We start from the raw sequence: 14402 nt of genomic DNA, 5'->3' as shown, positions 1-14402 counted from the left end.
AATGTCTTCTGCTCTCAGATCATGGATATCTAGGAGCTCTTCTGCTGCATTCACCACTGTCTTGATTCTATCACTTTTTTTCTCTTGCTTAGTAGCCACATTGATTATTTTACAGATAAAGGCAACAAAACTTTTCTGATCCACTATCAGTGAATCCTCTTTAACCTTACATATATGTGCACATTGCATCACCGGTGTCACTGGAGCCTTATCTGCTACATCTTCATATCTTCTATACCTGTTTGTTCTCTGTGGTAGAGACCTCAGGTTGTCACTTATTCCTTGGCTGCTTACCACTTCTACAGATTTATCAACATTGACTCTCTTTAAAGCTTCTGCATATGATATGTTGTTGATTACCTTGCATTTTTGCACCTCTTTTGCTTTAATCTGTGCAGCACAACCTCCATATGCTGCACTGTGTTCTCCTCCACAGTTACAACATTTCAACTTAGCATCTTTCGCACATTTGCCATATTCATGTTCCCCTCCACATTTTGCACATCGTTGTTTACCGCGGCACTGTTGGGCTACATGTCCCATTCTTTGACAGTTGAAGCATCGTATCGGATTAGGGATATATTCTCTTACCCTATAGTTGATCCACCCCATTCTGATCTCTTTGGGAAGCGTGCTCTCAAATTGTACTAGCACTGACAAACTGTCCTTCTTTTTCCCATCTTTATTTGTCTGGAGTCTCTTGACATCTATCACTTTTCCTCCTTTGATTTCTTTCTTTACTTCCTCCTCAGTCATTTCTAGCGGCACATTTGAAATTACACCTCTCAGTTTAGCCACTATACCAGGTATATGAGTTGCGATCTTTACTCCATCAAGTGTGTTTATCTTAAGGATTTTTTCTTGTTGCTGTTTGTTCATAGCAAAAATGAGAACTCTGCGGTTGTTGAGAAACTTAGCGAATCTTATCTTTCCAATTTCTTTCTCAATTGCTTTCGTCATTTTAACTGGATGAAAATGTCCGGTCTCTCTTCCAAACGTAATGACTACTTTCCACTCTTTCTCAGTCTCACTGTTCAACAAATCTTCCCGATGAGTTCTTACTTTTTTAGAGGCACCTTCTTCTTCCTGGCTACTTCGATCTGACCAGTCTTTGCCTCTACCTGTCTTATCTTGTCTTTTCCTTCTTCTGTTTGATGCAATACACCAATCCATACCTTCCTCGCCCCATTCCTCTGAACTTTCTCCCATTCTACACTCATGGTTCAGTTGATTGCAATCCGATCCACGCCAACGCCAATTCTCTCCCGCTACCCGCAGCGACACCTACTGGACTGGACCCGCAGTACAGGACCCACAGTTCTAGGCCCCTCGTTTTTCCGTGACAGCGACACCTACTGGTCTGGACGACTGTAAAACTGCACCGCGGTCCTGGACCTGCAGTTCCAGGCCCCTCGTTTTTCCGTGACAGCGCCACCTATTTAATCAGAGACAAGTAATGACAGACGATCGGAGTGCAAGGATTCAACGTGGAGTCAAGTTATGGAACGGCCTTAGTGATGACTTAAAATTGTGTAGCTCTCTGTTGAGGTTCAAAAAAATATTGAAAAGTAGAATAATTAAGCATTACAATGTAAACTGACTGCAATGTGAAATTAACCCTTGTATACCCTAAGGAAAAGTTCCGAATCCCACCCTTTGACCAAAAAATGGTCAAGCATCTACCCTTTCATAAAATTATGATTTTTTAAAATCAATTTTCCAGGGTTTTTCGTTCCATTCTATTTATTAAAATGTTTTTAATTATTTTAAATCATTACTTAATCAAATATTAACCCTTTACATGCCTGTTTGTATCATATACTACTAATTAAAATTTGTGGAAAAAAACATATACTGAAACTTTGTCAACATACTAACAGGTAATGAGATTATTTTACTATTATTATCCCAGTGTGACATGGGTTGCCCATCACCCACAATATTAACTTTGGTGCATTATTTATTTATTTATTTATTTATTTGTTGCGAGAAATGTGGCGACTGTGAAACAAACTCTGTGGTCTGTTTGCTGCTTTCAGAGCTGGTGTGAGGAGAAGAAAGAGACTGTTGATTTTCACCCGATCTCAGCATCTGTGTTGCTTGGCAACCATTCTGCCCACTTTCTTGCTGGATTGCACGCTATTGCTTGGTGGAAGAGTAAATACTTCTCAAGTTAAGCAATAAGCCCCGAGAAGCAGTGGGTTACAGTGATTTCACAACGGCTGAGGAGCGTTTTGCCGTTGTAAAATCACTGTAACCCACTGCTTCAAGGGACTTATTGCTTTTATAAAATGGTTACCCTCCATATAGCCCATAAAATAATCACACAAGAAAAAGAAAATCAATAATTTATTGGTAATAATGCCACAATAAAATTGAGAACTACTCATTCTTCCACCAAGCAAGATAGAGTGGACAGAACGGTTGCCAAGCAACACAGATGCTAAGATAGCTTGAAAAAGCGGCATATATACCAGCAGTTAAATTATCAACAACGAACGTCAAATTGATTTTGCCAGGCCTAGGCCTACAACATAATGTTTATCTGGTGCGTGTGCATATCTCCGAGACGGCTCTGATTCCAATGAACAAGCCAATAATGACATCCATATCCTTATTTATGCTGTTTAATTGGCATTGTAGTAAACTGTCAAGCAACTCCATACAGTTGTATAGCAACTACAAAGCAACTGCAGAGAAAAATGTCTGGCTACGCCCATGAAAAAAAAGCCGTTAGAATCACAAGATCCCTGGCCTGTTTCCCCGGCTTGTCCATGCGCGTGCACGCAAGACAGTGCATGCACGCATATGTGTGTGCACGTCGCACGGCTTTGCACGAGTGTGCCTGTACACATAAGAGCAATGAAAAAAAGTCAGGGGAATCACACAGGCTCCTGTTCCTGCTCCTGTTGTGCATATGCGTGCATGCGAAAACATATTGAGGTGTAACAAACCTTTAATCAGTTGTTAGTATGTAGTATTTTGGTGTGATAAACGTTAAACCAGTGCAGTATTGGGGTACAATAAACATTTAAACTGTTAGAATTGAAGGTGTAATAAACCTTCAAAGCTTCTCCTTTACTGATCCCCGAGGGAAATTCTTGCAGTTTTGCAGTCATCCAGTAGGTGGCGCTGTCGTGGAAAAACAAGGGGCCTAGAACTGTGGGTCCTGTACTGCGGGTCCAGTCCAGTAGGTGTCGCTGTGAGGGGCCTAGAACTGCGGGTCCCAAAACTGCGGGCCTGAATCTGCAGTCTCCGGGTCTGCAGACATATGCTATTGGCGCTAACAGATAGCATAGCGCACAACAGCGGTGCGTATTTGTAGGCGAACACGGTGAGTGCGCGTGCGGTTATCTCGAGAACCCATTAGTCGATTTGGACGTCCGACCCCTCAATCAAATCGTCAGAGCCAATAGAATCAAAGAGAGGTCCCCAAATGTATGCCGGAAACACCGTTCGCCAATCACAAGGAGGTAAACACAGTGCAACCAAACTCTATAGCCCACCCATGGGATGTTACATACAGCCCTACGGAACACCAAAAATGGCTAAATGTCCGGGGGAATCGTTTCAGTATTACACCAAGGCTAGTGATTAGCCATCCATAGTGGATTTTTGCCCAAAAACATGGATTATGACCTCAAAACAACAAAGGTAAGACGCAATTTACGGTTATGGCTTTATGCTTTGTTGCTCGTCTTCGGCTGCTGGTTCAGTGAGTTTTGGTCGCAGAGTTATGGGACTTATATCGTTGTAATCTGCCGAGTCTTAGCTTTCATTTGATATGCTGGATGTATCAATACCATGATGTTTCAGAGTTGCTGGTGGCATTTTATTGTGCACGCTGTGTTTTTATAATTTTGCTATTTGCTTATTTAGTTGTTTATTATTGAAACTGTGTTGGATTTGAGTAGAAATGGTTGTTTGAGACGTGTAGTTGAGATTCTCACGGTCGCGCTGATATGCGGTGTGTGTATAGGTTGCTATAGTAACAGCATGTGCTCTGGCGTAGTTAAAACCACACTAGGTCCCAGGACCCTAATCCGGGGGCTCTCGGGTTTAAGAGGTTTTAATTACACAATAAAGCAGAATAATAAAGGCTGTAATATGAATTCTTATATAGAGTGCTGTTACAATATAAGATTACATTATTATAACACTGATAAACAGGACTTCGAGCCTGTTAACATGGCCAATCAATATTTTAAAAAGGCCTCATAAAGGAATCAGATGACAACAGTGGGAAAATAATTATTTCACATGTATGTGTTCACAAATCAGCTCCATGGTGCTGCTGTGACACATGGGGGCGCTGTGGGGACGGGGACGCGCCGAGGGAAAGTGGAGCAGCTCTTTAATTTCCATGAGGTTTGATTCAGAAAAGCCGTTTGTTGCCTGGCAGCACCGTGTCGAGCTGATTGGCTCCCTCGCTGCGGCTGTGTATGGAGGCTGACTGATGCCACAGAGGAGGAGGAGGAGGAGGAGGAGGAAGAGGAGGGGGAGGAGGAGGAGGAGGAGGAGGAGGAGGAGTGGAAACTGAGGGGGCAAAGAACATCAGACCAGTGGTTCTCAAATGGGGGCACGCGTACCACAAGGGGGACGTTGGAGTCCTGCAGGGGTACGAGAGAGTTTTTAAAAATGTTGTAAATGTATATGTGAGAGTGTGTGTATTTATATAGGCTACATACATTATGTAAGTGTGTGTGTGCATGTGTGTGTGTGTGTCTATATCTTTTTCAATGCATTGGTTTGTTTCTTTCACACACACACCAATTTGTAACTGTGTGTTTTAAAAAGTGCTATAGAAATAAAGCTTCACATACTAATTATCATTAATGACTCATTTAAATATATCTTTAATGCATAATTCCAAGTCCAAATTTCTCTCCTGCAGTGTTGTGTTTCCCAGCGGGCAGGAGGTTTTTTGAGGCGGACAGGTGTTTAAATCTCAGGCACAAATGAAGCTCCTGTCTTTGGCACTAGTCGCCCCCCTCATCCCCCCGCCTCACGTCTCCGTCTCCGTGGCAGCATTCACCCCTCGTACTTTCCTCCACAGTGTTTTTAAACCGCACCGCGAATCCCTCACAGCACAGAGCTGTCTGCTCGTGAGTGTGTTTTACCTGATGAGTGTGTGTGTGTGTTTTTTCTCACTTTGCTATGAGATAATAATATTAAACTTGGGCTTTTGTGTAACACTACATGGGGCTTATTTTCCACAAGGAATAATCCACACTTACAGTTACCTGTCAGCAAAATGTCAAGGATCCTCATCAAATAATCCAGGTAAGGCTCTGTTTGTGATCGATTGATTAACAGATCAGCCTTTTCCATAGGAAACTGGTGTAACTTTTGAAATATGATAATGCTTTACACAGTTGGATAATCTGTTTTATGCACGTAAAATATTGTCCCTTGATAGTCCATGACCAGAAACACTCAGATGTTAAGTCTCACTCTAGTTTTTCATCGACCAGATATTCCTAGTGTGTATTCAGTGAACAGAAAAGCATTATAATGAGGATAATGTTTATTGAGGTGCAGTGTCTCAGCATGAATAAAAATGTCTAAAAAAGAGTTACATGAGATATTTTTATCCTGGATCAAGTTAACAAGTGGATATTTTGGCGTCCACATTTTCTTTAGGACTCGGCTGTTAGTAACGTGGAGTGTTGGAAACTAACACAGCTGATTGTTCTTTTGAGTTCATTTATAATTAAACAACAGGAGGAATAATGTCTTCCCTCTGATCCGACGCACCCTGTCTGTCCAGCCAGACGTCTTCAGAGCTTTTTATGGCTTTGCAAATTAAATTTCCCAACATCTGATGTCAAATGACAAACAGTTGTAGGATTGTATTCATTTGTATAGCAGAATGCTCCATGGTTTCATAACACAATTGACTGATTTTTTTTTTAAACAAACTGTTATTAACATTATTAACACAAAAGTTAATTATGAAAGTAAACTTTTATTTACATAGCACCTTTAAAAACCAGTTGTGAGTTGCTTAACAAAATTAAAAGCATCACAAACGACAAAGTTATAAAACCACAGATAAAAGTATAATGACATAATAACAAAAAATACGGCAAAAGTAAATGTTTTTGATGTTTTTGTATAGTTCTGATGGGTTAGTCCTCTCTGGCTCAGAGGGAAGCTCTTTCACACCAGCAGCCTCAACAGTAAAGACAGTAAGATAGTAAAGACACAGTATTATCTTTACAGTAAAACAGTAAAGACACAGTATTATCTTTTCAGTAAAACAGTAAAGACACAGTATTATCTAGTCCGAGCTTTGGTGGAAACAGGAATGAGCAACAGGAGCTCGGCCATGCGACGCCTCAGATGTTCATACAGGGATTTAAAATCATTTGTCAGATAAAGTGGGAGTCATTGGGCTGATGCTGGATCTGCGTCTGGTCTCGGTGAAAAGCCTCGCTGCTGAGGGCTGAGCTGGTTGGAGTCAGGATGGTGCAGATCAGCTGAGATGGCAGGAGGTGATAAAAGCATGGAGATGTTTTTCCAAATCTCAAGAGCAAACAGCTGATTTGACTTTTGCCTCAGTATTGAAAGTCAACAGAGCGGTATACCTCATCCTTTTGGAAATACTTTGCTGTGTTATCTGGGTTGATGAAAGAAAAAAAACTTGTCTTGCAGCAGTCAGTTATATTCCTTCATTACAGTCATGTTTTTCCAACATTTTTCCTTCACAAACTGAGATCAAACCCAAAGTCTCAGTTCTGATCCTGTGGTGACATTCTCAGCAGCTGCTAAGAATAATAATAATGACAGTGACAATAATACACATTATTTATCAGCATCTTTCAAGTCACCCAAGGGCTTTTTACAAACTGAGACACAAAAACAGACAGTCAATACATAATGATAAAAGATAATAGCTGCAAATCATAACAATAACAGAGAACAGGAGCGACAAAATAAAATATATACAGATAATGCTTTCACAATGAGCACATCACAAAGCGCCAGGAAAGGCTCGTCTCAGCAGGTGAGTTTTCAGCTGCGAGCTGGAAGCAGCAGCAGATTCACAGCACAGAGCCTGAGGGAGAGCATGTCACAGCTCAGGGAACCACCGAGGCCACGTCGGCAAATTATCTTTCCAAGTGGCAGAATATAAAAGACGAACAGAAGTGGCCCGGGAACTGAGCCCTGAGGGACACCGTGAGAGAGAAAGCGTTAAAGCTGCTAATGGAAACAAACTGTTGTCCGGCTGTGAGGTGGGACACGCCAAGCAGCAGCAGTGAGATCTAACAGGAGGAGTGTGTTGAGGTAACAAGCAGCTCATCAGGAGCCGTGGCCAGGACTCGGACCGAAACTCCTCCCACATGTTTGCTGGCAGATCTGTGGTCAGTCCATCAGGCTAAACTGTGGAGGTTTCTCATGATACCTGGTCCACATTAAAGGTGTGTGGAGGCACCACTATTTGTGCGTGTGTGTGTGTGTGTGTGTGTGTGTGTGTGTGTTTGCTTTGGGCCAAAATATTTCGGTTTTGGATTCAGGAAAAAAGTGGGCGTGGCTTGAACTGGGAGTGATTTATTGATTTATTTTTAATCGTTGGATTTTAACCACAGAGAAACATAAAACGACTGACAGTTCTGCTCATTAAAACGCTGTAGGTTTAGGAAAGCCAAATCAGAAGAAATCTCGCTGTGAAAAAAATGTGTTGGACTTCTGTCTCTGTCGCTGACCGCCGTTTCCCAGCATGCTTTTAGGCAACAGACGTTTACTGAGCCACGTTCACGGTTGTTTGTTTGGCTCATGTTCCCCGTTCAGTTCTTCAGTTTGTGTGTGTGTGTGTTGTTTATCATGAGCTCTTTGTGTCGTGTTAGTAAGTGTAAGGATGGTTTTGTGCACTGTGACTGTTACTCTCTGTTCTCTTGGTGTATTTCTATCCGCTGTGCAGTTTTTCTGATGTGATGTGATGCTGAAGAGAAGAAAATATTGAATGTCAAGGCAGCATCATCCTTCACAGGAGGATCCACACTGCAAGGATAATATGTATTATCTAAACTGAGCTTTTGGAAAAAAAAAAATGTATGCGAGGGTAATTTATTCGTCAGAGAGGCATTATTCGCTGCTGGCTGAATACAGAATTGGGTGCATCCCTAGTTTACATATTTATCTGTTTATTCAGTAATTCTTTTCATTGTTATGCTGATACACTACAGTTACAAACATTATAGAACCAAAAGACATGGCAGACAGAAAAAAAACTAATTTTATACTTACTATTTAATATTTGTTCGTAATTACGGAGATGATTAAGTGGAATGATAAGTGGGGAATAAGTGGAATTACAGAGATTAATTTGCCTCATCTTTGTAGAGTATATGATATTTCCTTCCATACTCGGTTGAATTGTTGTGTTTTTTTTTCCTCTCGGCAGCCACATGTTGCTCCAGTCTCAACATTCGCACCTTTTCTATTTCCCAGTGGTGTAAAGACGGAGAGCTTGAATCCCTCCAGTGGTGCAGCGTGAGCTTCTTCATGACTAATGAGCACAAAAGTATTCTCCATCCCCCGGGATATTTAGTTATGGTGTCACAGTGGATATCATTAATTAAACAAAGTGATGGGGAGAGAGGTATATTTACCTTCATGGTTTCCGATGGCCGGCGCTGCAGTTCTGCCCCTGCAGTCACGTGGTGTATTTTCACCAAATGTCCTGTGCTAACAGTTAAAATGAGACTAAGAGCCATTCAAGCAGCAGAAAAGAAAACGATGAGCTCGGTGACAGGAGGGGGTTCAGACCGGTGACGCTGACAGGACAGAGAAACTGCATTTCTCTGCACACTGAGGACGCTGGTGTCGTTGCTTCATGCCTCGTCCTGAAGTGAATCCCATTGGAGAGGAGCTGAACTTTACAAAATGATAATAATAATAATAATAATAATAATAATAATAATAATAGTAAAACTTTATTTGTATAGCACCTTTCATACAAGAATTGCAGCTCAAAGTGCTTCACAATTAAAAGAAGAACATTTGAAAACACATTAAATAAAACATTAAAAAGAATAAAACACAGCACCGGGTGCGGAATTAAAAAGAAAAGGCTAAAAATTGAAATAAAATTTGAAATAAAACAAAAGATGCAAATAAAACAATAAAAGACAACAGTGTGGAATAAAATAGGAGCTAGTTAAAGGCTAGAGTGAAAAGGTGGGTCTTTAATCTTCTTTTAAAGATATCTAGTGAGCTGGCTTCCCTGATGTCTAAAGGTAGTGTGTTCCAAAGCTTAGGGGCGTAAGTAACGAAGGCGGCATCCCCAATTTTCCTTCGACTATTGTAGGGAACCAATAATCCAGCAGCAGAATTAGCAAAATGATGCACTTACACTGCACCACCGACCCAGCAGGGCTCGGTCTGGGGGCCCTCGCTGTTCTCCATGCGTTTGCTGCAGCTGACAGATAATTTTGCATGCATGTTTTATGCGGTGTATTATTTTCATGTGCTGTGTTCTTCATATGTGCTGTGTTTTTCACTCTTTCACTTTTTCGATGTGCCTCATACGTGCGTAATATTCATAATATTCTCTCTGTGTTCTAACCAATTTCTCTGAAAAGTGCTGTACAAATACATTTTGCTTACACACTATATATACTTATAATAATTCGATGCTGGTTAGAGAGACCCGCTCTCCACTGCGTCCATCAGTTTGAGCATCAGCTGGAGTGTTTGAGTGTGTTAAAGTCCTGCAGAGTCAGAGGCCGCATGCAGATCAGGTGGATCTACTTGATCACGCACACACGGATCATTTTGGGGTTTGTGGCCAGAGGCATGAGGTGTTTTGTTCCTTTAGTTTATTGTCTCGGTGTATAAAATGCCCACATGTGCACGGCATCACAGTGCAAGCCGAAAAAGTTTATTATTATGCTTTTGTGTGGTGGTGATTGTTGGTCTGGAGCAACAGCAGCTCCCCATAAACAAGCAGAGTTTCACAGACTGGACGTTTGCTGAGATTTTTGCCCTCAGAACACTCAGCAGCAGCTTGTGATGGAGCTGGACTGTGAGGTGAACAGGTGTTAAAGGTGGAAATCACCTAAATATTGTTGCTGAAAAAATAAGATTATGGCCAAACCGATTCGTTCTTAAATTGTTATCCATGTTGGTAACGACAGGAGATTTGATAAAACTCACTTCTGTCTTTAAGTTTCGATTTGGAAACGAATAAATCCAGTTACACTTTAATCAGTCTCGTCCCATCTATCAGTTATGTTTTTATCTGTTAATTGGTGTGAGCTCCGTCCCTCATAAACCAGCAGGCCGACCTCCTTAAACCTTGTATTCCTTTAAATGCATGAGCAAGTGTGTGTGTGTGTGTGTGTGTGTGTGTGCGAGATCCCACCTCGTTATTTGCTGAAATGGCCTCATGTAATATTCAGAGTGTAAGAATTAGCATGATGACAGTGTCAGACTGAGTTACCTGGCAAAAGGGAATGAATGATCACAGGAATAGTAGCATTAGATCCATTAATTAAGAAAGCCAGATAAAATATTGAAATATTTAAATATCCATGCAGCCGGAGAAGAGAAGTAGGACACCGCCAGAGGCCCCGCTCTCATCCTCTCTCTCTCTCTCTCTCTCTCTCTCTCTCTGCCTTCTCCTTCCTCTATCTCTCTCTCTTTCTTTCTCTCTTTCTTTCTTACTCTTACATGCTGCATGTGCTTGGCTGATTTATTCCAGTTGTGCCGTCTTTACGGAGGTCAAACGAGGGTAAATAATGACCGAGGGTGCCTGTGTAATAATAATGAGAACATACAACCATGTCAATAATACTTATATAATAATTATGCACTGTATTTATTTTACGCTTATCTAAAAGGTCAGTCAGAAATAAGGAAAGAAACTGGAAGAAAATAGCGGAAAGTTTAGAAAAGATGGTGGTTTAAAATGAAGATGTAAGAAATAAGGCAGGTTGTATATTTGCATAAGCAAGTAGGGAGAATCTACATAAGAGCAGTGTATAAAATTTATTTTAGAGACAGATTAGATGCAGCGACCTGACTGAGGGCTGAGACGTCGCTTTGTGGTAACTGGAATTCACACCACAGCTTTCATCAAACTGTTTTTTAACAGCTTGATGCAACAAAACCAAAAGTTAAGGCTAAAAAATGTGTTTCTTCGATGGAAATGAGGCCATATCCGACTTTCACAAGGATCCTGTTGGATTAACTTGGATTATTTAGAATCTTAAAATGGAGTGAAGCTGCAGACTTTCAGCCACAAGGTGGCGCTGCTTTAAAAAACCTTTTTCTGACTGCAGCCACAGAGACACTCGCTCCGATCTGACATTTGGATCATCATTTATCAGCAGAATGAGACGTTTCAGAGACGCTCTGAATGAAGCTGAAGGTGAGGGGAGGAAGTGGGCGGAGCTTCATGCCGGGCGGGAATTTGACCACGAAGAGAGAAAAGACGAGAAAATCAGCAGAACGGCTCAGCCTGGTGATTTGGTTCTGACTTATATAACTTTGGGTATTAAACACAGTTAAAGCTCAGATTAGTTTCAGGACTGTGAAGAGAGTCTGAAATCACTTCCTGCAGCTTTCAATAAACTCTAAAACACACAAACGTGAAGCGAAAAAAAAAAACAAGAATGTTTCTCTTAATCCCTTTTGTGATCAGAATTATATCTCTATCTATCTATCTATCTATCTATCTATCTATATAGATAGATCTATACATATATATATATATATATATATATATATATATATATATATATATATATATATAATTTTCCCCACAATAAAAAGACAACATAAAACATCATCATATAGAGACATACAACATATATTAATAAACACACACCCACACACACACATAATCCCCCCGTCTCCAGCCTGCTGCCCACACAGGATTACAGAATCCAGTTCATAACAATCATTTTGTGACCGTTTTTATATTTTGGGACGCAGAGAGTCCCACAGCTGAAATGTCCAGAAACGAGAGCAGCCACTGCAGAGAGGCATTCTTCTTCTTTTAGGGTTTTGTTTCCCTACTTTCTGATCGGTCGACGTCTTGGGGATAAAGGTTTGTCCGACCGCAGCGGTTTGAAGGTGTGGAGTCGCTCAGGAGTTCAGCTTTACTGTCACACCAAGCAGACGTGGAGCGTTGGGACATGAGACAGACCTCAGAGCTCTCATGTGTGTTTGAGACTGTGGAGCTCAGGGTTCAGGTTGGGTCAGGTCAAATTTCTTCATTAAAAATTCTGCCGTAACATTTCTTCTTCATCATTTTGATAAACCTCAAGAGGGTCTGAGCAAAACTAAGCGCACAGAGAAAAAACCCCTCTGTCTTCCATCCCAGGCGGGAGGAGCGGGGAAGCTGTTTGAGGTCACATCTTCGACAAAATCCTGCAAATTTTGCAAAGTTAAAGGCACAAGCTGTAATTTGGGAGTAATCTGGGTCAGCCTCAGGTTAAAGAGCACGGTTTAACGATGCTTATCAGTGGAAAATAATTCACATATGCAGTTTTTAGCAGGTCTGTGCTCACAGCAATCTGCAGGAATTTATTTAATTTGAAATGGAGATGGAAACCTAAACCAGACGAACTTCTGCCTTTCTCTGACCCCTCTGCGACTCCTCGTCCTCCTCCATGTCCTCCTCCTCCACACCTCCCTTCTTCCTGTCTTCCTCTCTTTCCAGACTGTTTGCAAAAAGTCTTAAAACGACTTAAATCCAGTCATTTAAATATGAAACGTGTTTACTTTGATGAAAACAGCGTCTCTGCATGTAAAGTGGCGCTCTCTGAAAAGAGTTTCTGCACAGGTGTTACAGACGCTCACCACGTGAGAGGACACGCACTCTGACTGGTTGATTGCTGGTGGATATTTGCAAACAGGAAGTCAATGACATTTATTTTATTCAGCAGTAGAAAAGATTCCACCGCATGCTTCATGTTCCTGCTTTATGTTGCATTTATGTTTTGTTTTGTGAAATGCCCTTTAGTTTCAAAGTCATTCGTCTTAACAAACATTTTATCTCATTATTTTAATGCATATAATTCTTTAATTCAAGCATCATATCAACATGTAGATGCTGTTGTAAACCACTCAGTCTACGAGAGAGTTCTTGCGAGAGTTGAAGTTTTTTAAGTGGAGTGAAAACGTCAAGGCCACATGTTGACGTGAGTCTAAAATGTAAAACCTCACGTTTGGTCTGAACACGCCAGAAACTGTAACAGTAAATATGACTAACCCAAAGCCTAACCCACCATATTCCTGCCTAAAACTGACCTCTGACCTGGACAAAATATACAGCATGTAATTTAACCCTGTGACCTCTGCAGACACCCGGCCTCTTCATCCTCCTCCTCCTCCTCCTCCTCCTCCTCCCTGTTGGTCGCCATGAGCCTCCCCTCCAGCTCGGCGGCGGCGGCCGAGCTGTACAGCGACGGCGCCTCCCTGCTGTCCCTGGACTCCAGCGTCTTCTACAGCGAGACGCCGGCGTCCTGCGGCAGAGACCCGCTGGACTTCTTCATCATCAACGTGGGAGGGAGTCGCTACGTCCTGTCCCAGGAGCTGCTGGCCTCCTACCCCGAGACCCGGCTGGGCAAGCTGGCCTGCTGCAGCCGCGACTCGGCGCTGGAGCTCTGCGACGACGCCGACTTCCTGGAGAACGAGTTCTTCTTCGACCGGAGCTCGCAGACCTTCCAGTACGTGACGTCAGCAGGGTCCCAGGCGGCCAGAGAGCTGCTGATGGGAGTTAAGGTTCTCCTAAAGGCTTGAATCATTTGATCAGTTCACTAAAATGATTTACGCAGCGAATCAGAGCTCACACACCCAAAGCTGGTTGTTAACAGGACAGTTCCCTAAACTATACAGCGCACAACCCACACATTACTTGTAAACACTGAATGTTCGCTTTTTCCTGTGTTTCCCGTGTTCCTGCCCACAGGTACGTGATGAACTTCTACCGCACAGGTCACCTGCACGTGAGGGAGGAGCTGTGCGCGATCTCCTTCCTGCAGGAGATCGAGTACTGGGGCATCGACGAGCTTCTCATCAAAGCTTGTTGCCGCGAGCGCTACTACCGCCGCAAGGAGCTGAAGGAGAGCCTGGACGTGGGCCACGAGTTCGAGGCCAGCGACAGCGGCGACGAGGACTTCACGGGCGCCGCGTGCCCGGGCCTCCGCCGGCGCCTGTGGGACCTCCTGGAGAAACCCGAGTCCTCGCGCGCCGCTCGCACCTTCGGCTCGCTGTCGGTCTTCTTCGTGGTGGTGTCGGTCATCAACATGGCGCTCATCTCGCTGGACTTGGGGGAGGAGTCGGACTGGAGCTGGAGCGTGGGCGCGCCGCTCCTGTTCGACGCGCTGGAGTACGTGTGCGTGGTGTGGTTCACCGGCGAGCTGGCGCTGCGCTTCCTGTGCGTGAGG

At 42.7% G+C, this 14402-nt stretch overlaps 1 protein-coding gene across 1 annotated transcript in view; it reads left to right on the top strand.

Moving 5' to 3' along the window:
- The window catches only part of kcnv1 (potassium voltage-gated channel modifier subfamily V member 1), a 30683-nt gene that overhangs the window by 11421 nt on the left and 4860 nt on the right, over window positions 1-14402 (top strand). Inside the window, exons 2-3 of the mRNA XM_030072823.1 lie at window positions 13317-13682; window positions 13925-14402. The exon at window positions 13925-14402 is cut by the window's right edge and continues 190 nt beyond it. Coding sequence (XP_029928683.1) covers window positions 13375-13682; window positions 13925-14402 — 786 coding nt within the window. The 5' untranslated portion in view covers window positions 13317-13374. The remainder of the gene's footprint in view (window positions 1-13316; window positions 13683-13924) is intronic.

The sequence above is a fragment of the Myripristis murdjan genome, chromosome 16, assembly GCF_902150065.1.
Source record: "Myripristis murdjan chromosome 16, fMyrMur1.1, whole genome shotgun sequence".
In the NCBI taxonomy this organism is placed as follows: domain Eukaryota; kingdom Metazoa; phylum Chordata; class Actinopteri; order Holocentriformes; family Holocentridae; genus Myripristis; species Myripristis murdjan.
This window is presented reverse-complemented; position numbering and strand designations above follow the sequence as displayed.